Source organism: Anticarsia gemmatalis, chromosome 4, assembly GCF_050436995.1.
Source record: "Anticarsia gemmatalis isolate Benzon Research Colony breed Stoneville strain chromosome 4, ilAntGemm2 primary, whole genome shotgun sequence".
NCBI lineage: Eukaryota > Metazoa > Arthropoda > Insecta > Lepidoptera > Erebidae > Anticarsia > Anticarsia gemmatalis.
In genome coordinates, this window is record NC_134748.1 from 11,909,659 (window position 1) to 11,936,177 (window position 26,519).

Here is a 26,519-nt window from a genome sequence, read left to right on the forward strand (position 1 = left end):
GAAACCTTTTAAAATATTATACTAGCGACATCTCTTATAAATTTTAGTCTAGATAAGTTATTCACTACATTGGTAGAAACGCCATCTATGTGATTATATGAAAACTTCTAAGTTATTTATGCGTTGACCTTGCTTTGCAACTTTCGAACTTAGAACGTTGGAACAACGACATTCGCCGGAATCGGAATTTGAATGGTATGGGCAGGCTCGGCTCGAGTCTCAACGGAACGGCAGAAACGTGTACGGCGAAGTGCGGTCGACTCGTCGATGCGCAGCTGTCCGCGCGCTTGTCAATTTTTAGTTTTTCCGAAACGCGTGTGTAAATAAACAAATTATTACTTTTCATTGCGAATTATAATGAAGTGTTACTAAAGTTTGTTTATCAATCGTGTCGATTCAAAGTGGAGCGTTTTGAATGAATCCGTAACCGCTTCTCGCAATGACAAGGGAGAGCACTCAGTTACCTTTTGAGAAACCGGAGGCATTAAAATGTTTCATGTGGTCTAATTGATGCCATTTTTTACATAAATAAGTGTATACGTTGATTTTAAGGACTATTGTGAATCGTTTAGTGACTTTGAAGTTTATAACCGTCTTTTCGACTCGGTCGATAGTCGTCTACACGTTTTAAAAATGAGTGTTTTGAGTGGTTTGAGCAAAGCTGACTTCAAGACAGCGAGTGATGGACTGCTGGAGCTGCCCGAGGAGCGGCTCCGCAGTATCATGCGGAAGGAGCCCATCACAGACGTCTACCACGTCGAACAGACACCCTTTGCAAGGTGAATACGACTTTAGCAACTTTTAAAACTACCTGCCAGTAAACAATAACTTTTTTTTTCTACGCACATCGCAGCAAAGGACGTAAGCAAAGGAACTATGAACAAAAAACCGCGTTGTACCTATTTTTTGTTTGCATAGTTTAACTCTTGATAGATTGATCCCACACTTCCCACACAGCTGTCAAAGTTGTTGAAACTATTTGCAAACTTTTTATGTTAGAAACCCTTGAATGAATTGCTAAAGTCTATAAAAGTATGGACTCAAGGACATGCTAAAGATGCTATTTATACTTTACCATAATATAAACTTATTTGTTATTAAAGTGAGAATTATAGACAATATTAGTAGTATTAGCCAGTGATTTTAGATTTATCATCGCTGTCTTAGAACAAATACAATAGGCATAACTTGGCAGAATTAGTAGATACCTGTGCCTAGAACAATTTATATTGTTTTCAATATGGGTACAAAATGGCTGAGTTATAGACTTTATCACAGTTTTCTAGATAAACATGACTGATGAGTGTGTAGTTGCAAGATAATGTTGATAAGAGGTGTTATTTTTGCTTTGTAGGAAGACTTTATTTCAAGTTTTTGAAAGTAAATAATAAAACATGTGATGTGACTTTTTATCAGTATTAAACAAACATTACTGCAGTTTTCTAGAACTTTAACATTTATTTTTATAGTTTGAGTGTCAATGGTTATAATAAATTGCATGTTCGAGATATTATCACTGGCAAAATGTAATAATTTTTTATCACAGAGCAATAAAATTGACCATTACTAATTCAGAATAAATGTATTTCAACTGTGTAATTACAAATATAAGTTTCTTACTTTTTATGAAATAAAATGTCAAACGTTGATGTTAGGTACTACAAAGCCACTGTTATGTGTATTATCTTCTTAAGACAGTATTAAGTGATTTTAATTAAAATTATGTTCGTTTTATGTCATATAGGCACTTACCTAGATCACAAAAAATAAAATGACTATTTTTAGAACAAAAGTCGGTCTTAGCAAAGAACTCTTCCTGTTAATTTTAAAGAATAAAATACAATTTGAAACAAAGTCATGTTTTAGTGCTGCATAAACAAATTGATATCCTCTCAGCATCTTAGCAACAAACTAGCATCAAACTCAGCTCAGAACTAAATGTCATGTAAAATAAACATTAGTATCCGTCATAGTTGTCTAAACCGTAATATAAAGACGTGACATCATTAGTTAATCAATCGGGCTGCATCGTATGCGCCGTGCATGCGAAAGTATGTCGGCATTGTGCTCAAATGTAAGAACGCGGCCCTCACGGGGACATGACCGACAACTTTTCCCGCCGTTTCTGCCATCTTCCTGTGCCACTTGGAATGGCGCGAAAACACTGAAATCGTAAATATTTTGGAAAGATTTTTTAAGAAGTTGAAAATTAACGAATTTCTGTCATTTTTTTATTCTATCCTTTATGCTACCATACTAGGTAGGAGCATTATGATTATGTTTTCCACTCATTTTGAAAGTAACTTCTCGAATGCTATATTTTCTTACAGGTACACTTGAAAATGTTAAAAATCATGCTTCAATTTTTACAATACAAGTCTAGATTTAGATTAACGTGTTAGAAAACATTTGTCTGACCTTGGCTGTGAGATTTCTACAACAAAACAACCTTTGTTTCATGTCCTAGTTTGTTCAATTGCTAGCTTTCGTTGTAGTGCCTACTGCCATGTTCAATGATCTATTATTCGTGTGAAAAGTGAGACTGTTTGTTTCCAACTCTTATCTTATTGCAAAAAAGACACTGTCACCTATCTCTGGAATGCCAGTAGGTCAATAACGTAAATTATTACTTAGTAAGAATTACAAAGTACTTAATAAGAAATCAAACGTACCGATTGCATTAATCAAGTTCATGGCCATTCCAAATTATTTTACGTGAATTGCAATTAGCATTTTCGCATTTCAAAACGCAATTTAAAAATATTTTCGAGAAGTTCATGATTTTGATGTTAGTGTTGCCACTTGCAAGAAGTTTACTCGAGTCTCCTAGTACCTAGCTAGACTGATCACATTATCACGTCATTAGTCGTTTATTACGAGACCAACGCGTAATCGTTCTTGTGGTGTGTTTCTAGTTAAACCACAATGTCTATAATATGTTGGTTATCATTTTAATACAATAGCTCCTTGCCACGAAACCATTTGTTAGTCTATGTCTATACGCAATAAATAGAATATGTTTCCTTTATTAAATAGTAAGAAGACTGGTGATGTTATTGCACAAATATTTGCGCAGTTATTTGATGACTACGAATCTTAAGAACCTTCTAAGTCCCAGTGATAATAATGCTCTTCAGTTTGTAAGAGTATTGTTTTTCCGTTTCACCAACGGTTTTAAGTGAATTCCACTTACTATAATATTACCTACTTACAAACAATGCAAATCATGTACTCTATACCTACTTATTTGATACGATAAGAAACTGGCGACGTTATCGATACCGTTACTACTTATAATATTCATAATACATTCACCGACTACACGAAGACTAAAATAAATCATTAATTCATATTCTTTTGCCGGTATTTTTCTGAATTGTCAACAATCTAAACTAAACTCAACACTTTTTGGCAGTTCTGTTCACAGACAAGCGCCATTTTTTTTAGTAGTAAAGGGGTGACTCTCTAGTGCCTGGTTTCCGAGGTAGGCTTAGCGGTAGTTTATCTATTTAAACTATTATTTTTGTATGAGCTTAAACGCTATGGAATAGATAAACTATCGCTCAATGTACCTCAGAAACCGGGGGTTAGTAATAGGTCGAAAAAAAGACAAAGGCTGTTGAAAAACACATTTCTCACGGCCTAATTACATACCAAGAATTTACCGTATTAGCTAATCTTAACTCGTTAGAAAATTCACGTCAAATAACTGAACTTGTTAGCTTTTACAAGTAAAGTGTAATTTAGGCAATGTTATCCGATTATCTTATCTGCGTCAGGTAGCTTACCCACTTACCGGTTTATCAGTCCTACAAATTGCATTGTGGCCTCGCGGGGTAAACGTACCTGTTGCCGGCAATTAGGGTTGAACTAGTTATCGATAAGTTGTTTAAACATTAAATTTACTTATTAATTAGCGCAAGTGTTCTTGTAATTGGGTTACTTTGATTAATTATGTTGCAATGCTGTATAATTTTGTGCAATTTAGACTTTTAAATTACCTATTTTATATCATTTGTGTAAATCGATTGAGTTATTTAGTTGTCATCGCATCACATACCTAATTCGTAGAGTTATAAAAATGCTATCATGCTAACCTCCACGCAACCAATTAACTATGACGTTTCATATCTTTGTTTAGCCCTATCTTATTATACCTACGTAAGTAATATAGATATACAAGTCGTGGTATGAAACGTGTTATTTTGCGATTAAAATAACGTATGCACGTTTATTCAATTGACACATGTTTTGTGACGTGTCAGCAAATTGTTGTTAGGTGTTTTGTAAAACAATAGACAATCATTTCTACTTTTGTGAGCGCCATTTTGACAAAATCTAGTAGGCTGATAAATTCACGATTTTTAATTTTAAGGTTAAGAACTTCCTTTCGGTAATTTTTGAATAATTTCTTAAGAAAAGTTTACTTCTATAATCTATACAAATACGCTGAAATACGATCAACCTTATTATTTATTATAATGGTGTCTATTTAACAAAAATGTACCTGTGTCGGACAATAAAGAATAGAGATAAAGAAACAAAAAGCAATACAAGACAATAAATAAAAACAAACCATAGATAAAAATATTATTGCTTTTCGTTGACACTTCTTATGTATTGATCTAAGGAACTTGTAATAATAACATAGAAAAATATAATAAAGTTCTGGCTAGATTTCTTATAATTAAAATATAAATAATCAGATTTTTATACAAGTTTTCTAAAACACTAAATGAGTGAATTATTTTAAATAATCCGTGTTAGGTTATAGTATGATAATGTGTGCTTTTACTGCTTTTATAAGCTACAATAATTTTCTCTCAAAGGAATGGCGATCGACTCGGTAGAAACGAGTCACGTTCTGTATTATTAAGTTATTAGAATATTAGTTTATGGTTATGCGGTGACATTGCAGTAATAGGCTTGTTAGATGAAAGGACTTGGCTATGTTTTCTATATTATATGCATATTTGAAGCGTCAAAATGCTAAGTAAGTAAATTGTGTGACTATTTATTTGTAAACGTTTCAACGGTTTGTGTAAACGATATGACAATCTGGCCGTGAAAGTTAAAATATGGCAACCCTATTCACGGCTGGGCGTATATTGTAAAATAACATTAATAATATTATCATGACTAAGTAATATCTTTGTCTATGATGAAGATTCATAAAAGTTAAAAACTGTAGCATAATCTAAAACGATTTTGTCGTTTCAAGTTTCAAAAACAGCCAAGCTCATAACAAAAATGTGCACCGAATGCTAAAATACCCATGCACGTAGCAATGCAAGCTTGTTTAATTGTAGTTTTTACACAATGATTGTTATTATTCACCTCCCCTCTGAGTTCTGAGCCGGTACAACTTGTTTCCTGCCTTTATGTACTCCATAGTCCCCCTATAATATTCAAGACTGTTTTTATCATACATTTCCGCAGATGTCGCTTTAGTTACGTACAAAACATGCCCCCGTTTAGTTAAACTAGCTGATTGTGAAATATATTCATCTGTATGTGTCTAAAGCAAAATATTTACGTATTAATGCAGCAACGTTGAGAATATTGATTTTGTATGTTGCATAATGACGTCACGATGTTGCAAATATGAAGCATGTCGAAATTGGAGTTGAAATTAAGTATTGATATGTTTTTAGTTCTTGTGGAGGACTGAATTAGTATGCAAGTCCTGGTTTACTAACTAATGTTATTATAATCGGGAGATGCGAATAACATGCTTAAAGTATGTACCTAGCAACATACTTGGAATAAAGCAACCCGCTCCATATATTTTGCACTCGCGCTGTTCAAGAATTCTTCTTGCCATGTAAATAGTATACTAGTAAACACATAAATCTTACTTGACAATAAACATTATTCAGATATCTCGTAGTTTTCCACAGTAATAACGAATTCTTTGCTATTTTCCCGAGAATCGTTAGTTCTTATTAGCTCATATCAAATCGCATAACTACTGAGAATTGATTTCAATTACCATCACAAAGTCATCGTTTAGTATTGCTCATTAGATTCACGTATTTACTTAGTAGGTTTCCGTTGTACAGCTACTAGTAAACTACTGCGCCAATAAAGGAGTGGTCATCATACGAAGACGCAAATGGGTATTAGAGGCAGCTAAGTTGGCGGCGCACAAACCAGTCCGAGGAAGCTAGCACACAGCACACACTGCCTGCCCGCCACGATTACGACAAACTGTTTCAAACGACCACTGCTCTATTATGGAATATTACTGTTTTGTTTATGAATGATTCAACATTTGACTCAATTGCAAACCTCTTCATTGCATAACTAGATCATTTCACACGAAAGATTTTTGCAATATCATGAGATAAGACTCAAGGTTCGCCATTCGGCTCCGACCACTTTAATGACTTGACATTTTGATTGATCAGATATGTAGGTTGAACGTAGGATCACGCGCTGTCCCGCTAATTGTACCGTCTTGGAGAATAACATTAGGTTTTTTTCTTTGAAAAGTATAAAACCCGTTTCAAGTAAAAGGCTAACGTTAATCTGAAAACCGGATATGCAAGTTCTCTCTAATATTTTCATACGAATGACGATACATAAAAATAACGTTAGATAATTTCTACGATTAGACGTGCGTTGAAGTGATTTATTTCGTATATTACAAAAGTCAAGTATCGGAAATAGCCTCCGGTCACTCGGTTACGGCTAGTTTAAGTGAAATTTAACATTTCAACAAGCCATGGCCGGCCGGCGGTTGGCGTTTGAGTAAATGAAAGGAATCGTTTAGCGCCCGCCAGCGGTTATTGGCAATTTCTCCGCGCGACGTCGCCCGGGGCGGCTCGTTTCCCGGGAGCCCGGCGACTCGGCGCGATAGCAGTTTTTGCTCGTCCGCCGACGCCGGCGCTGGCGAGATGTAATCGTGGACTTTCTACAGCTGAGCGGTTGGTCGCCGAAGCGGTTTCACTTTCATGCGGCGGCGGAATGCGGCCGGACCTCCGACCCGCGCCCGCCGTGTCACCGCCGCCTCCCCCCACGCACCACCCTGCACAAACATATGCAACTGCACGCCGCACCACACCGCACCACACCGCACCACGCCGCCGATGACGAGCCAACACCATTTGCATATCAACGCCAGCTCACGCCCGATCCTATTATACGGAGTATTGAATAACTTTCATGTGGCGATAACGGTTCTCGCGCACACGAGCCTCGCCCGCGGAGAACCAGTCCTGATTCCGTCATTCGGTATCGCATACGATCGGTCGCGGGTTAATTTTGATTCTACAAGCGGCCCGAATACCTGAGTTGGATGCCGGCGCCGAGTGGCGAGCTATCCGTGCTAATATCTTATTCGTGTCATTAGTGCGAAATGCCAGCCGTTTGGCACCCGCGGCGCCGGCCCCGGCGTTCCCTCGCGGACGATGCACCGCCCTGGACCGCACCAGCTAAATTCGGGTCCGTTGCATCACGCATCACTTTCGGTTTCGTTTGTCACGCGGCTATTTTAGATCGAGTGTCGATTATTAGAACGCTGTTTTTAGCCGTAGCGACCCGTTAGACGTACGGACCGCGACGGTAACATGACTAACTGCCCGAACACGCAGGAAACTCGTTTAATTATTTTACTATAAGCGTAACCTCGCATTTCTTATTCAAATAAGACGGCCGTGGCTAAAAGAGGATACAATAAGGCTAGAGCTACGTTTCAAAGTCGGCTCCTAGTATGCACCGAGTCGCGGCGTGCTGCAGTTATCTCTAGTTTGCGGAACGAAACCCGATCCGTATGCAGCGGCACGCGGGCGAGGCCAGCGCGTCCGCCGTGTCGCCGCCGCACATATACCATACCTTATCTACCGTTGGACTAAAACAACTATTTTTCTTCACCCGAGAGTTTCCCATGCGTATGCGCACGACGTATCCGGTTGATTTTTATAAAAATACGACTTGAAAGGGAGTCGTCGGTGTCTCGTTAGTGCGCTCCGTCACGCTCTGCGGACGTCCCGGTACGTCCGTGGTCGGGCGACGGTCGCGCCCTTCATTCGCAAGGCCGACAAGCAAATGGTCACCTGCACCGGGACTCGCGGGCGGGCGCACGCCAACCGCCGCTTGTGCAATCGGTGCGACACCTCGCCGTACGTGGGCGATCGACCGCCGCTCGAGAACAATCGAGCCTCTCATTCAACAACACGGCCGCTGGAATGCGGGCTTTTGATATCGTTACAAAACCAACAGTAACGGTGGGCCAATGTCAACACGGCTCCTGTATTGACTTTTAGATTGTCTGTATGGTAATGCGCTCGGCGCGGCGCGCGGTGTCTGCATCGCGTATTAGCCGCGCGCTCGTGTAGGCGACTAGATTTTCCTCGGGTTGGGCCACTCGGTGTAACGTGGCCACGCACTGCCGCTGCGTAGCGAAAGTCTGGCCGACCTTCGGCGTCTAGATATGGGCGGTAATAAGTACTTCAGATCTCGATATACCTAATTACGAATCGACTAAGAAACTGCTCGGTTGACAAGTAGTATGAAATAAACGTTGACTGATTATGATAGGCCGCTCGTTGCTCTTCCTTATCACGTTCTGTTCGCTTACGTGATCTGCGGTGGATAGAATAATTGGCGTCCTTATTGCCTCATCTGGAGGGTCGTTTATTCTATGGTAATATGTGCGTTCACACGTAGGTTCAGTCGCGGAATAGCTATAGATCGCATGCCTAGATTATTCCCGCGATATGATCGGCTCTGCGACGGCGCTGTACTGTCTATCGTTGACAATATTTTTAGTAATAACAATCTCGAGTATGCACCGGCGAGATGGCATCACTTATCAGCCGTGTGTCACTCGTTAATTTTAGAATACGATACGGTGGAATGCAGGGAGTACGCTTTGTTTTTATATATTCACGGTAAATTCTGTAGTAAACATACCGTGTTCGAGCTGTAACTCACAACATTTATGTTTAACGAGACTTGTAAAAATAATTAACGAAGTTTGTAGAACGTGTGGGTGTTAATGTGTTAGTGCTAGTCTAGATAGATGTCCCAGTGAGCTCGATAGCCGCGCCGCTCGCCGTCCACTGATGTTGCATGAATCACTCACTTATGAGATCTGATTATGCAACTGCGTGTTTTTCCCAAGTCTAGAAATTCGGACGTGTCCTTAAAATTTATATCTTATTGCCTTGTTTGGTTTTAGTGTTACTTTCATTTGCTTTTTGTCGTTTCTCGATTGCACATAAAGTACGTGATTTGCGTTTGTTGCAAAAATAGCTCTATCAATAACCAATCTCGAACATTCTTATCTAAAATCGATAATATGTCGAGCGTCACTCAATTATATATTGTTGTTAGTACAAGTGCCCTTATCGTGTGCGTTATCGTAAAGCGCAAATGCAATATTCTCGTCGTCATATGTGCTCTGAGCGACTCGGAGCGACTCGGAGCGACTCTGAGCGGTGGGACTAATATTGACGTGTCTCGGTTACATTGTTTGCACGCTTGATGGATGCGGTTCGACGAGATTCTGTTTACACTCCCTTCCATAACCTTGAGCGGAGTTCAGTGACTCGTCCGTCATACTATACGCATCTCGCTTGTCTTTAATTGTACACTTCCGGAGTATTTCTATCGAGCGGGACCTACGGCCGCTACGGCGTCACGTTCACGACCATCCTGTAGGAATGCCTTCTATTTATACCGCGCTGTCCGTGTTCCGCGCCGTTAAATAAACCCCAGTAAGTGATGCATGCGGTAATGTTGAAATGAATTAGATTTTATCGCTAGTTTACTAATTTGGAGCTAATACATGTGTCAGCGGTGATGGATCCTACGAGCCGGGCTCGTATCGGCTGTAAACGGCGGTGTTATTCCAACATACCAGGGCGAGGATTTATAGCGCGTCGACCGGCGCTGCGTAAATATAATTAGAGAGGCTATTTATCAGCACGGGCGGAAGGGCGCTCGCTATCGCCGCAGTAAATCTCCGGCAGCCTCTGACGGCTCAATCCGGCGAAGAAATGGAATGTCATGCTAATCGCGGCGTTGAGGGCCCCGCGCAAATTTGTCCGTCGCCCGCGCGGATCTATACGCCATACGTTACAATCAGCGAGGATTACACTGCGCTTATTTGCGTAGACGGATAGACGAGACGCGCGGCTGCTGGCCACCAGGATTTAAATTAATTTATGACGATTCTTACTTACATCGAGCCGGCATTCCATTCCGTACGCTTTGAGGCGAATACCCCGGCCCGCATGTGTTTGTTTTGGTGTATCGTGTGTGAAGTAAGCAGCTAGTCCAAGGGCAGCGTCGTCGGCGGCGCGTGCGCACCCGCCCGGGTAATTGGAGCCGTCGCCGCACACATCCAACTACTTATCGACACCGATTGCGCTCAGTCACCTAAACTATATCATTCTAATTGAAAATTAACCACTTACCGTATTTGTTATTTAAATTAATGTTAGATTGATTTATTACATATAATATGCTGCGGTTATGCGATTCATTTATTTCATAACGTTTGAATAATTATGAGGTAACGTTTTAAGGTCACTCATTAGTTTGTTTTTAATTTACAATTTATTATGTTTTACATAACTTGGTAAACAAACGTTGGCGCATATTGTTAGGTGTGGTGCGCGCGAGTGGCTTGCGGGGTGGTCAGGCGCTGCGCAGGCGCACCACAGACATTAGCATAAACCGTGCCCGACTCGTGCGCCGCCCCGCGGCAACACACCACGATATATGTGGTACAAGTGGAAAATGTATGAGGGAATTTCAAATTTCTGTTCAAGCTTAGAAATAAAAACACAATATTGAATATTTTCGTTACTTACCAGGTTCGATTTACTCAAAAAGTTCAAAACATACTCTGTGATGTTTATTTTATGATTGAAGTTCGAGTGACTAGGCCAACACTGCCTAGCAATTAACTCGATGGGAGATATCGCACAATTAATTTGCCATGCAAACATTGCTTGCACGATTCCGCACTCGATGACATCACAGTCACGAATAAGTGTGTCACTCAAACACTTGCGGAGTCAATCAACAAAACCTGATCATTCTCTTTAAAAGATCATTATAGTTGGTAAATATTTGCCTCGATAAAACGAACATCACACAAGGAAATGTTATTCGAGCTAAAATCCCGACTCCATGCGGTCAAAGCACTTATTTTCAATGTCATCATTTTATGAGAGCTTCATTGTGCTTGCGCCAAGCACATTAAAAATATTTTCTTTGTCATACAGTACGCGAATACACCATGAGTCCATGAATATTTAATGGGACACCCGCCTCAGACCTGACCTTTATTTTGGCCTTTCCCTATGCCCATTGTTCTTGGACCAGCCCTTTGTACAACTTATCTAATGTTCGCTTATTTTGTTTCAGGTATGTGTACTTTACCATAATGCTGAAAGCGTAGGTACTAAGATTTTATAGAACTTGACAGCTAATTTGACAAAAGAGCTCCTGAAATCCAGGTTTGCATGTTTAAGTCATTAAGGAAATGATAACGAAACTCTTCCTTGTAGTAATGGTCTAAAAATAGCGGAACAAGAAATGATCTCAGATCTCCAATATGATTTAGATGAGTTCGAAAGACAATAAATCGATAACCTTTGTGGTAGGATGGTACCATCCTACCTGCCGGTGAATAGGTTTTTTGTGCACCAATGTCAGACTATTTCAACTGCCTTTTGTTGACTTGACATCTAACAAAAAATATTTTCCATGGCGCTGACGCAATCGATGACCGATCTAAACGATTATCCTTCCGCCGTATGACTCATCCTCGTGCTACAAACCTGTACGGGATCCGAAACATTCTGCTTTAATTAACCTTTTTCTGATGACTAACAAAACCAGAATTCGGATTTGCATTTATTGCGCTTGAGACTGCGGGTCTGTACCAAAGTCTGCCGTGTTTTGACAACAAAATATGTTCGCAAGGAGCGGGTTCAATGTTCTAGGAGTGATGGACTGAAAACAACCTCACGGAACGTTGTTAACGTGTCTAAAAAGGCCATTAGGAAGGAGTGACGGCGTCGGCGTCGTGTCGTCACTCAACTCACGGTTTTTTGTCGCCAAAGACGACCAGTTATCTTCTTCCTCGTCGCGGCCACTTTGATTAACGACCGTAACCCGATCTAGTGTGTTTTCGGCCTCTCCTACCGTTCGGCCCACATGAATAAATTAATTCAGACGCTGATACACACCTACGCGTGGGACTAACGCGGACGCTTGTAATAACAACTATTTAATGATGTCGAATAAGTGTAAATCAATTGTGGTGAAGCAAAAACGCGCCACAGTCAATCCATTTATAATAATTGGTGTCAATGAACAAGGAAGCGAAAAGAGTTCAATTGGAGATGGCAGCTCGTCCGCTAATACTGTATTTGTACTGTACCTAACTGTAAACGTCGGTTGATGGAATTGTAATGATTAAATCACCGGAAATTACATTCAATTATGTACTTGCACGGTTCGGCGACCGATCATTATTGTAAACAGAGATGATGATCGCAGATGATCATGACTCGAACGTTGTCTGTTGAGAAACTAACATAGTACGCTTCGATAATTTGGTGTTCAGATGGCGTCCGGATAATGTTGTCGGCGAAGAATCCGACCGATGTGCGAGATCAAACAACCCGTGAAACGGAGTGCGCGGATGCCAACACGCCAAATGTGCGGCTTCAACGTTCACACACAATGAACGACCCTCTCGTTCCCACTGGCGGCATGGGCTATCCGTGCGTCTCTCTCTTTCGTCAGTTTGTTCGATTTTGGGCGAGTGTGGACGATGACAAAGCGTCACTTTCTACGGGGCGCACGCGCAGCGGCAAATGAAGTGTGTCGCGTACGCAGACAGCTGCGCGATAGACTCTGCTCTAATGTGCACCGGAAACCATCAATTTAGATAGTGCGCCGGATTGCCGCCGCGAAGCTTCTGCCCGTAGGATGCAACTGTTGTACGGAGGAAACTGTGATTTATGACCTTCATTGTTTTGTGGCCGAGATCTCTTACTCCGCATCCTCATTTAATTAAACGGTGGCTCGTTACCCACTTACTTAATATTCGGATATGCATTGATATCAGATTGTACGCTTCACGGGTAACCCAAATAACAAATCGTTCTTAATTCGCCGACAGTTAATTTTATTTCCACACACAAATCATCATAAATACGTTATGTTGAACATCTGCTCCACTTCTCCCCCAGTGTACCTACTGCTATCCCCTGAATAGATAATAATCTGTCTCAATTAGGGTAGCGTTCCCAGCGATGAGCGAAATTCGAACACTCCTATAACAAGAATTTTGTTTTGAAAGTAGATATCGGCTCATATACAATTGTTTATCGTAATAGTTCACACGGTAAATTAAACTGCATTCGCAATCGGATACTGCTTTTCCGTGACCAATTGAGTATTTGGATTCTCGTTGCAACATGCATCGTTGGCGTTGTACCACGGGCATGTTATGGCTATTGGTTAAATTGATACAGGCATCGACTCTTGCATGTTATCGGCTACTTTCTCGCGTCCGAGCGAGCGGTGCGCAGTTGTCGAAGTATTGTTTATGAAAAGCGGGTCAGAAGAAAGCGATAGAGGTGCGAGAGCGGCTGGTCACTCTCAGATATCTCCCGGTGAAGAGGTCACGGCCATTACTCGAAAATAAACTGAAGACAGCACTTCGGACGACCGCGCATGCAACGTTTATTGCTACCGTAAACTGTAACAGCAGCCGATTTTTTTTGTACGGATCCGTGAACAGCCGATAATGGAACCGATTTCTCTTTTTGCTCATTTTTCTGTTGCTAATTGGTTCTGTGTTTATTGTGGTGGAATTTTATTTGCTCGGACGGTACTTTCAAAATGTGTTCGTTATCCGTGCGGGCGTTCGTGTAAATATTCATTTTGCGCGTGTGTGAATGTGTTTGTACACTTGCACCGTCGCTGGCGCAGCGTTCTCTGTAACGAATCAGGAATGCGTTCGCACATCATGCCTCGCTGTGGCAGCTCCGGCGACACTGGCAACTCAGGCAACGGTCCCCGCTCGTCACAGCCGTCACATACGCGCTGCCGGTAGACAATAGTCTCGCCTGTGATCACTCTTTGTTTAAGTGTTTTCTCGTCTCAAGGTCGCCCACTGGCGTACTTACTTTAATCTTTACGAGGTTTTATTGCTCCTTCCTGTACTCGAAACCCTTGTTTAGTCGTATTGTGTCCGGGATCCGGGACGAGCTCATCTGCATCGTAGATCTTTGGTTTGTTTTATTCGGTAACAGATATTTCTCACGTATTGAATGATGTAAATCATGTAATGCTACACCGTGTAGTATGTTATTCGTAGGACAAATCGCACCGGTATCTGCGCCGGCACAGGCCATATATCACGACGGTGTTGGCCCTCCATAATTGGTATACGGCATTTTGTCCAGGCTCGCATCGATAAAGCATCTCTTCCTCCTTGCGTGTAACATAACACTATTGCACCTCAAGATTTAGAGCCATCTCGAGTGTGAAGTGTATAATCAATGGAATGATGCGTTTCGCCATTATCAGCATCTAGCAAAAATGAGCTTTACTTACTTGTTTTATAAAGTTGGTACTTTAAGGTCAGTTGTATGTACATTTAGGGCGTTCAAACAAGTGTAGCACAGTGCATTGCATACCTTAAACTAGTTATCAACACATGTTTTCTTATAACAACATTACAAAGTTAACATTTATTTATTATGTGTTGTTTCAACCATTTAGTAGATTGATGTAATCCTCCTACCATTAATTTGTGCTACTAATTACCCCTATTAGTGTAACACGTTGTTTAATGTTATAGACGAGTTTCCTTTGATGTTACTACCTGTACTATTTTATTTGATGTCCCACGGTATAACCTCTTTTGGTCTCTGATCACCGTTTCAATCTTAAACTGTCACGTTAATGTCTTAAAATCCTCTGGATTTGGGTACGAAGTAATTGAGACGATAAATTAAAAACGTCGTTCTTTTTCTATAATCTCAAGTGACCTCTGTTTAGTCACGAGACTTAATTTAAATTGGTTTTGTGCACATTTTTTGCGGTGCCGCAATAAATATTAAATAGTTCAGTGCCATTAATTAAATCCAGATTAGGTAAGCGAAAACGAATTAGTACGGCATGATCGTCCACCTTAATAGTACGTGGGCTGCGCCTACGCTCGTCGCTATCTATCTGGGGGCACGGAAGTGCCCCCGCAAGTCGAGCAAAAAAAAAAGCGGCACGGCCGTAACATCCTTTTCTCGAAGCAATTCGGGCTATTTTTGACACCCCTATAATTTCGTTGTGGATAAAACAAGAAGCCTGGATTTTCAGCAACTAATCAGTCATTGTATAAACACGGTACATTTAAAATTTCAGTCAATTTGAACCAGAAGTTTAAGAATGATAACTTGTTAAAATTTTGAATTTTGTCACTCACTGATTCACTGACTCACTGACTCACCGATCATCAAAAGTCTAAGGTACTTCTAGCAGACTTAGAAGCTCAAAATTTAGAATACAAATAGGGTTTAGTGTTTTTATCATGGGAAAAATTTAATATTTTCTAATTTCGGTCCAGTTTTCTAAATACACCAACTGCAACAATAACTTTGTAATCCCATATAAATGTATAAGATTACAAGGTTACATTTGCAGTTAATGGATTATTATTAATGTATAAAATAAATAGGTGTAAATAGGTACCTACTATATGAGGCATAACGGGAGGGGGTATAGGGTGGGTAAGGGTGTTTAACCCATGAAACTGAACAACATTCCCATAGGAAAATATGTTGAATGATGAAAAAAAACGTCTTTCCATACAAATTGGACTTATGTTTGCTCTACAAAAAGAAGTGAGATGCCATCAAAAACATTCTGTAAAAACCTCAAGTCTCGCCGTAAAAAGTTGTGAGATCTATATAATACCAAGTCGATTAATCTATTTAGTCTCTACTTAAAGGACCTTCTGTCTTAAGTTATTACGTATGTTATTATCATGCCAATTAAAAAAAAATACCTTTAAAACAAATAGATCGACTTGGTCATCGCAAGAAAACACAAATTCGCCATTAACATTTCAGGAGCATTAACTTCTCGTCGTGCTGTGTAGTGTGATACATACTAATAATCAAATCATGCGATGGCCAGGTCGATCTATTTGTTTTAAAGGTATTTTTTTTTTAAATTGGCATGATAATAACATACGTAATAACTTAAGACAGAAGGTCCTTTAAGTAGAGACTAAATAGATTAATCGACTTGGTATTATATAGATCTCACAACTTTTTACGGCGAGACTTGAGGTTTTTACAGAATGTTTTTGATGGCATAAATTATAGACGTGTGCCGTCCGCAATATTTTCATGTAAAATGGCTAAAGCTATCAAATATTTATCATTGTACAACATCGTTAATAAGATAAATATCTTCATTAAATTCTAAATGGTATTTCCAGGCATTTAATTTGACATAAAGCGTAGAATGTAAAGAAAACAAGCTTTAAATTATTTTGAGTCGTGAATCCAATTATCCGTAATTGGAACGGTCATCGCGATATAAAAATTAAGACTAATGGCTATTGTTTGTGTATGTTATTGTGTATAACAATCTTTATTGTGTCAAATACTAGGTATTCTTCGTATAAATAGTCCATTGATTTAAAGATTTTCTTTCAACTCCTTAGTTGAATGGTATAAAGTGTTGGGAACACAGCCAAGTGGAGTTTGTGAAGGCATTCTGTGGCTCACTGACTGTTCTGCATAGAAATGTCGCATGGATACAGCTTACACTACCATTCTCATGTGGACACACTAGTCACGAGTCCATATAACTATGCAACGAACAAAATCTACATGTGGGGTAAATAAACTTCACATTCTTGAAGAATAAGAACCTCACCAACAAATGTATGAACTAACAAGTTGTAGTAAAATACTAGTCTGCTACCAATTTAAGTTGACATTGAATCTAATTCGTCGGACACCAGACAGTTGGATTTACAACATTTATTGAGATTAAACTTGACCATGAAAAATTAATCCTTATGTGCGTTGTTTGTTATAAGCTTCTTACGTGAAATGGAAACGTGCCCGCCATATTGGTTACGAGGAAAGATTTGCACAGTATTAGCATAATACTACAAGTGTAGCTGTCTATAAGCCGGTCTAATCGTGTTTGTATTTGCAAAAATACGGATAAAAAATTCGCTCTCATGTTTTTTGTCCTCTTGACTCGAGTAACTTGTAGAATAAATGTTCTTATCTTTCTGTAATCTTAACCAAACTGCTTACTGGTACAACTATTACTTTGTTAGAATTTGTTAAGTCGTGTTTTGTGTAAAATTCCACTTATTTTTGTCGTTGTTTTTTGTCTCAATTTTCGTGAATAGTGACGGGTTCTTTTTATCGTTGCAGTACCCAAAAGTCTACTTCATAAATGCTACAAATTATCATTCATCAGCCTCTATTCATTCTAGCCTAATCTCCACTTACACTTATCAAGCTAAATATTCGCGCAAACCGAAAAGGAAAAGTTAAACCCACAAACCTTCCAAACTATGTCAGTTCTTGAGAAATAAGTTCAACGAAAGTACGAAATTATTCTGACATGTTGTTTATTCTTTATGCCAGTAGTGATTATTGCGATGGAAATGTTTTCAACAGTGACTTGCTCTTCTTGGTCACATTACTTGAGAAAAGTCATAACTGCTGCAGAGTGCATTTATTGCCCATATTTGTCATTCATTTTGGGAACAATGACTGGCAAATTTAGATCATTTCAAGATCAAGCTTGAAACAATGACTAAGAACTGACTGTCTTTTAAAATGACATCCAAGTATCATGAATAATATCGCACCGTGAATGGGTTTTTCTAATAACAGTTCTCAGTTGTACGCAATTGGAAATAGGCCTATCCGTTTATCAAAATATGACTCAAGACAACGTCATATCTTATTATTGATTGATACTAACTGAATTTATCCAGTTCACGCAAAAGTTCAACATGTGTATTTGGCATTGTAGCCTAAACGAATAGATCGATCACGATGCAGTTTTCGTACTAAAAACTTCCGTATCTAAGACACGTGTTTTGGCAAATTAGTTTTCGTCAAGTATTCGACGCCATGTGGGTGGTGTATAAACTCGGGAACGTTTTTTACGCCTTCATCCGAATTTAAGTTGATGATTCAGACCTCCTGCGTCGTATCTAGTGGGATAAATAATCATCCGTGACGAATGTGTTTGATGAGATATGATTAATACTAATTCCATGTTTGTTTTACTCATTTAAAGTATTTACCTGATTAATTTGTTACTGTAGAATTTTGTAGAAGAAATAAAGATATTTTAGCGCAGACTGGAGAAAGCATGAGTAAAAAAGGCTGAAGTTTGGCTGACTGAAGTTCAAGATGCACCGACTTTTGACATTTCTTAACTTATTGATAAACAAACATCAGAGGAATACTATAAGGTTTCAGTGTTGTATAGGTGGTATGGATAAAGATATAAGCGTTGTCAGATTAATCCACTTTTTCGTTAATGTAAAATTAATGATGCAAATGAACGGCTCAAAATAGATTTTTTCTCTCAAGCCCTGGGTGGTCTTACGCTACCGAAGGGAGGGCACAGGACGCGACTTTCGACTCTTATCAAGATTAGCAGAATTCTTCTGCGAAACAAGTTTTTTCGAGTAATTTTGCAAAACGCCCTTTGCTTAACAAATTGAATTTGGAGATTGTAATCTTTTAACTAATGACTTTTTTATATCGGTGTCAAAAAAGTATTGGTTTTTTTTAATCTGCCGTCTTTTTGGGTCGTTTAGTCTGACTTGACTGAGACTTATGGTTAATTTCACTCCTGTATATATAAAGTGTAAAGCAAGGGTGAAGTAAACTAGGATAATTTGTTTTCACATTTACGATATTATTTGGTAGTCAAAGAATTCTCTACATCGAACGTATATATTAATAAAGAGTGTGGAAAATCTCGCTTCCGATTAAAGTAACTACCATGTATAATATTACAATTTTTTAATATATCACGCGATTACATAAGTATAAGTTAACTGAGGAATGCGATCCATCTTGAGGCCATTGCGTAAATACCTCTTCTTGAAGGTGATATGATAAGAACTGTTTAGAAACAGCGCAATAGACAAGGTGACGATGATAACGGAATATTTATTGTATTGGTTCAACATTTTTTGACTGACTTCCTACTACATTATCAATTTAGTATATGACGTTTCAAATCACTTGATATAAATTTGATGTTAGAGGCGCTTATCAATTTTTCATATAAAATTTCTAGATGATTCTTCGATTGCCTGCTTTCGAATGTAAGTAATCCCGCTACGGTTTTAGAAATTCTTCGCCTTGGTGATTATATTATGTATCTTTTGTTGTTTACTTAGTACTATGTTTGAGTTACAACAGCAAGCGAAAAATATAATAGTAGCAGGACATTGAAATCTTTAAGTTCCTAAATAGAATTACTAAAGAGTTGCGATGTTCAAGTTGCTTTTTACTTGCAGTATTGACAAAGATCTGTTTTCAGAACAATATCTTTGTGAAACAATTCAATAGTACTTGAGTACCTTTTGATAAGTAAGGGAATCCCAAAACCCACCTTTACGTCAATTTCTGCGTAATTATATCACAAAAGTATGTCCATTGTTGCATTTATAATTAACTGTACATTATATACACAATACTCATACATAGTAATTATTTCTGTCTGTAGGTACTTTGACGTTTTCCTCTAACGTGTTGACAGTACAATTTGTATTGATCCAACAATTGCCTAGTAGTAGTTGATTATTAAATCGATACTGTACGTATTTTACTTATGTCAAAAGGGCCGAACTCCCACGCTCATGATAGAGGTTAGATATCTCACTAATATTTGTGTGAAAATTTGTAGGAGTCTATGCATGTTTGACACTCTTTCACGTCAAAACTACTGAATGGATTTAAATGAAATTTTTCATGGAGGTAATTTAAGATACGGTGTCAACTATAGGCTAAGTTTTTTTTTCATAAATTAGTCCTGTAACAGCTGAAATTATGATAGAACGTAGCATGTCAAAGCCGCGCGGATCGGCTAGTTTTTTTTAAATATAAACAAAGTAATATTATTCCTCGTGTGACCGGTATATCCGTTATACGGAATTAATGTCCGTTGAAAGTTTGAACAGAATATGTAAAATATTTTCGCAACAAAACGTTTTATATGAGTCATCTAACGGACTTTATTTGGTGATGTAATTGTCCGTTGAAGTTTAAATTGGTGAGACTCGTTTTGGAACGAGTGGGCCATGAAATGGAAAACAAAAGCGCTTGTTATTTTGGTCTAATTTGAATCTAAGATGGATAAAAAAACTTCTCTTTATGCGACAAACAATTGGACATACTCATCTTTGAATGTAAAATTCTGCAGGAAATGTATTTGTATGTAAGTTTAATCTGCCTCTTTATTGTAAATTATTGCTTATTTTACAAGTAATAACGTAAATAATTGTTACAATGATGAAACCAAAAGCAGTGTGAGAAATAGCACCAATAATCATATTTATTACTCGTTTATCATTTCGATAAACACTCGCCAATAAAATGATATCGTCTCCCAAATAAGGTGTAAAATATTGTGTGGAACGACCGCGTGAAATCGCCATAACCAATAATCAATATGTATCATGAAATTAAATTTAACCTCTGTCGATTTATATAAACATTAAGATTATTAACCATTATTCGCAAGTACGGAAGCTTATTCATAATTAATTTGAGCTTATATTCGTCTCGTAAAACAGCTAAGTTATTGTCGTTTTACACCAAATTAATGGCGTCGAGCGTGACCTCCGGCCGTGCTTCTTTGCGACTTAATTTTATCTCTGTAGGGCTGTTTTTTGTTTATAAAATAGGGTTGGCAGGTGTTATGTTCTTGTAAAACATGTTTGGCTGTTTATATCGGCCGAATGTTAACTAGTTTTACTGGAATTAAGCGTGCAATGGAAGTGATAAGATGGCGTTGTAATGAATATTGTTGATGCATTAATCAACATTAAAATCTGTAATTTTAAATTACAGAAGTTTTGGATTGCTAGAAACATTGTGTAGTATAAGAATAAAATTGTCTTATTTAATTCGATGAAATAGTTACTATTAGTTGCTAAGAATTTTCTGTGATTTGGATCGGTCATACAAAAGTTGCTATATTTTGGCTCAGACAGCCCTATTAGCACCATACAGTACAACAAAGTACGTAAGCGACTAAATCGTTTTTTGCCTTATTCAGAATGTTTATTTTATTATGATATTTCTTCTTCCGTCTGTCTCTTTGTCGCGTGCGTCATACTTGATAAGATTATGTGGATTATAGTCCGAGACAGTGTACGGCGCCGCACTGTCACGTGTTCACGAATTTGAGCACAGCATTTCATGGTTCATGGTGTCTTTAACCTCTGTCAGTTGTATGGATTATGTGTTCATGCCCTTTTGAAAAAGTTTCATTGCTTATTTGACAATGTTAATTAGTTTGTCTCTTTGCGTATAATGGAGTTCTCTGACCGGCATCTGGTGTCTTAATGCTATAAGAACTGCTTGACTTCTTGAAGACTGTAGCCACTTGCTTCTGCATAGCAATCTTTCTTCAAAGTTCATTTAAGCCGCGTAATTCAATGAGTTTACTGTAGACATCTTGATTTTCCCCTGTTTAAGACACACGAGAATGTCTTTTGCACCAGGCAAAAGTCTAAACATTACCAAAAAAATGGATTCTGTCACAAATCGCTCACTACTGGGTTGATAAATAACCAAAACAGCAGTACTTGTTGCATATGCAACTCAGAAAATCTAAAAGTTTCAAGTAATCCAACATGCAACAGTTTGAACGTCAGGTCAACACGTGGTTGAATTCTGCAACGACAGTCGATAAATCACCTGCACAGGTCCGACCTGGTGATGACGGCAACTTATAGCCGGCTACATAGCTGCAATGCAACAAATTGTACGTCGCCACAAACTGTCGGAATCACTTGGATTATATCTGTAACACGAAAGATCAATAGCTCGTAACAATGTTTTGACTTTAGAAATAAGGAATTTATGTTTTGAGAAAGTAGTCTCATAGATTGATGCTGTTACTTTGTCAAAATATTAAATTTTTCGTTAGCTCTCGTCATCTCCATTCCAATTCAAGGTAGGAATACCATTCGGAAATTGTGTTGTTGTGAATTTTCTTCCATAATGTCTTTCATCCATAATCAATTTAATCTTGCATGATTTCAATGTTCCCGCAGCTTCTCCATTTAAAGGCAATTAGTAGTTCAATTAATTTACAGTTTACACATATCATACGCCTTCATGAACGTTACGAAACATATAACTAGTAAGTTTTCTATCACCATATAAACTGCCGACCATTAATCTAAAACGCATCTCATTACAAAAATCGATTGCAGAATCAATCATATTTCACCACCAACCTGTTACTGCATTTATAACATTAATTAATATCCCACACATTTAATGTTTCCTTTTTATTTCACGCTCATCATATAAATGAAATTTACATCATTAAAGCAAGTCAGTACATTAATATTTCTAATAGAAAACGTAAGAGGTTAATTGATAAATCTAATGGATATTTCGAAGTGTAAGGAAGCGTTTCAATAGTTGCATACTAGTCATAAATTACACCGGCCATATCCTACGTGCCATTTATCATAATATTGTCTGTCGGTCGCGTTATATCTTAGCAATAGAAGGCAGGTGGGTGTCTGACTATTTCAATATTAATTGATCCTGTTGCAGAATAGTTTTTGTTCTTTTGTTTTTGGTATCTCTTGAAATCCGAAGTGGCAGGGGGCTGGCCCGCCTGTTTTATGATGCTAAGCCTGTCAGGTTCTTTAGGTTTGAGGGGAACTACGCCCACTTCGTGTTAGATTAATGAATGCAGTGTGGCTTGTCGTTTTTTGATTCGTTTTCTGTGATCTAGATGTCTGTAACTGCTAATGTTTTTGTTATTTATGGACGTTTAAAAGCAAAAAGTTGTCGCTGGCTGTCCGTTTTTTTAGTAACACGACAATACCAACGACACAGTCTATCAATTGCGTGCAAAGTTTTTATGTGTCAAATGTTTTCATACAAAAACAACAATTGATGCTATAAATGGGTACAGATAAGTTCCGGAACGTAACATTAATATTTTTAATGAAAGTTTTTCATATAGCAGCCTGAGAAACAATGCTTACGTTATCTACTTACTATTGTGTTATTTAGCTGTTTGTGGGTATTCGCCGTGGGAAATCTTTGCTCATTATGTGTGCATAAAACGGTATGTTTCTAATGAGTAATCGAGTTGCGACATTTTGTTTGAACTTTAGTATGATGACTTATTTTAAAACTATGTTACCGGTTTGCTATTTGTAGTGCAGGTATGGGCAACTGCTATTTTTCCGGCTTAAGTTGCTAAGTTAATATTTATCCACCTTGTTTTGGCGAAGAAGGTACTCTGTCTACTAATAACTTCTAATAGTCTATGTCAATACTCTGTTACAATATCGTTAAAACAGCTGAGTTTTATCTTCTATCCTTCTCTTAAACCCGTTACTAGACGGAGATAAACGCAAAAAAAGTCATAAATCCACGTGAATCTCAATAGCGTGAGGTTATCAAAGCGATCAGGGCACCATGACTCGGGTGTAACGTTTAATTTGACGATTGCTGTTTACTTGTACGTACAGTTATTCGACACACAACCTGTAAGTCTTTTGACGCTGCAGGCTAGCTGTTGTACTGACTTGACCTCGCGACCTTTATTCTAAGTGCCGAGGATCAATCCACCAGTTACCGTTGACCTCTCAATCTCTAACACTCACTACAGTTTTACTCTACTCTGATGGGTCTTGTTATTTTTGTTGTTGTGAGGGCTGCCCGTTAGCCAAGAGGTCATCGGCAGGTGCGGATGTCTTGACGACCAATGTTCTCCTATTTTGGTTGTGCATTGTTAAAGAAATGAACGTATCTCGTTACGGCAACGTCTAGTTGTTTTTCCCATCGTTAGGCGGTTCAATATGGCGGTCGTAATTGGCGCCATTTTGTTTTTTTTTTTCACAGTTTGACGTTTTATTTTGTTGAACGAATTTTGTTGCGGTTTTTACTAGATTTAACACCAGAATTATGTATCACTTTATACCATCCATGGTGATTTTCCCTGCATTATATTCGAAATAATAATACCTATTGTATATTGAGGTTATAACAGGATAATTAATTTTAGCTCGTTTACAGGATAACAATTTATAAACTATGTTTAAATTAATTGCTATTGTGAACAATATAAATGGAATTAATATTCTAGAATACATCGATTTATGTCAACAACTGTAATTAATATTGATTTGCATATTAATAATGTGCAATTATCAGCCGGTTAGCGACCAAATGGGTAAATTACTTGTGGATAAATAAAACTTAGTAATTATGAAATGTTGGAATGGAAACTTACACAGTCACGGGATTTTTTATGACCTGGCAAGAAAATTTAAAAAACAACAGGCTCGAAGTTTGTTCTACAGAATGTTTGAAATTATCACAATGTACGAAAGTAACTATAAGATATCTTGAATCGAACCCGGATCCTCACGCCCAACAGTCCCATAACACAAGCAATAACATAAATTAAACACAATTATAAACAATGTATAAATGGCCACTCTTTATTCAAGTGTACCTTACAGTCATGTTTCATGTCCAACGACAAAACGTATGTTTTTAAATTATTACTTTTTAATGAAATGGAAACAATGTTGTCGTTTAACAGAGCTGCAATTACACGGTGAAGATAATCGTTACATGACGGAAGACCGAAGGCTTTTAACAACGATGTAAAATAAATTACACATTTTAATAACCTCTGACAATCTTGGAATTTTTCGGAAAAGTCGATTTTTACTGCAGAAAATTTTCGAAATAAATAGATCGTTTGAAATCCATGACTTGTAAGAAATCATTTTCAACGAAATCCTCTTGAAATATGGCAAAAAACAATCCCAATCATATCAGCTTTTGAAACAGAAATATCGCTTTATAATCGGTCAATTTCTTTAAGAGATATGATGCCACAGACAGACAAGCAGACACATATGCAGGTTAAATATACAACACGCCTCCTTTTGCGAATAAAAATGGTTTCGTTGAACTCAAATTGATTGTTAATAACAATAATAATATGTTAATAAATAAAATAGCCTTACTGGCAACACTGACGGTTATAGTGTTGCCAATTTGCATGAAATGAACGCTGTCGATATCTTTTCTTGCCATTAACATTTTACTTTCATTACTTTATAATCGAAAATTATAGATGTTTTAAAACCCTGTGAATGTTGCCTGAGGTCCTTTAACACTTTAAAATATGTTTTATAATTAATTTTATTTTTATACGCGATCTTGTCATTCATTGTTTTCTTATTATCCTGTTGAACTTTATAGAATGTTTTACATATCTGTTTAATGTAATAAATAATAAATTATGATACAACAACAATACATAGACAATGAACATTTATTTATTTTATTTTTTACAACTGTCATTCTGATACAACGCCTATTCAGCCTGTAATAAAAATAAATAAGTGGCAGTTTCCTGGCAGCCATTTTGAAAGAATATTATTTAACAAAAGCAACAATAAAAGAGATTTTATGCGATTTTCGTCAGCGTTTTTGTCAAAATTCCTTAACAAAGCCAAAGTAGCCCAGACAGTACTGAAATTAACCTTTAATCCCCGTTTTGTACGGATTCTTTCGCGTGAATACGTAATACTCAGATTATAGGTACTTAGAAATAATAAGTAGAGCAAGTTCGTAGAATAATGTTTTCAAAGGAAATACTTTTAATTAATATAATTAATTTACCTTGGTAAAGAATCATAGTCAATGTTATTGTTTGGTAATAACATTATTTAATCTTTGTTTGGTATGTTAGTCGTGTGTGGAATCTTTTGCCGTTGGTGATGACGTCACTGCTCATATAGCAGTACTAATTATCCGAGTACTGAAGGTGTAGGGAAGGGTATGTCATCGGCAAACTAATTAGAAACGTGTTATTGATTCATATTTTTTTTCAACGCTACAAATGTTTATTTATATCGATTTCGTAGTGTATATGACTAATAAAGGAACGTCAGCCTTTATTACTGGAAAATAAGGTATTAACGAACCGAAAAACGGTAATTGAATTAGCGGTGATTGCCTTGTAATGAAATGAATTAAACATATTTTATAATACATTGCTGGTTTTGTTCTATACGTTTTAATTAACGTCAAAAGAAAAACTGTAGTGTATATTAAAGTAACTGATGCTATCGTAATATTCCCTGTAGTTTTACTATTTGAATGAATTTTAATGAAACGTCTTAAATAAATGGTGTAGTAAAGTATTATCAGCCGGAATCTGTAGGCACAGATATCATGACGCTCGTTACAAGATAA

At 37.8% G+C, this 26,519-nt stretch overlaps 1 protein-coding gene across 1 annotated transcript in view; it reads left to right on the forward strand.

Moving 5' to 3' along the window:
• The first annotated feature begins 193 nt into the window (after window positions 1-193).
• Window positions 194-26,519, forward strand: part of Drak (Death-associated protein kinase related) — a 193,413-nt gene continuing 167,087 nt past the window's right edge. Inside the window, exon 1 of the mRNA XM_076113832.1 lies at window positions 194-779. Within this exon, the coding sequence (XP_075969947.1) occupies window positions 634-779 (146 nt within the window). The 5' untranslated portion in view covers window positions 194-633. The remainder of the gene's footprint in view (window positions 780-26,519) is intronic.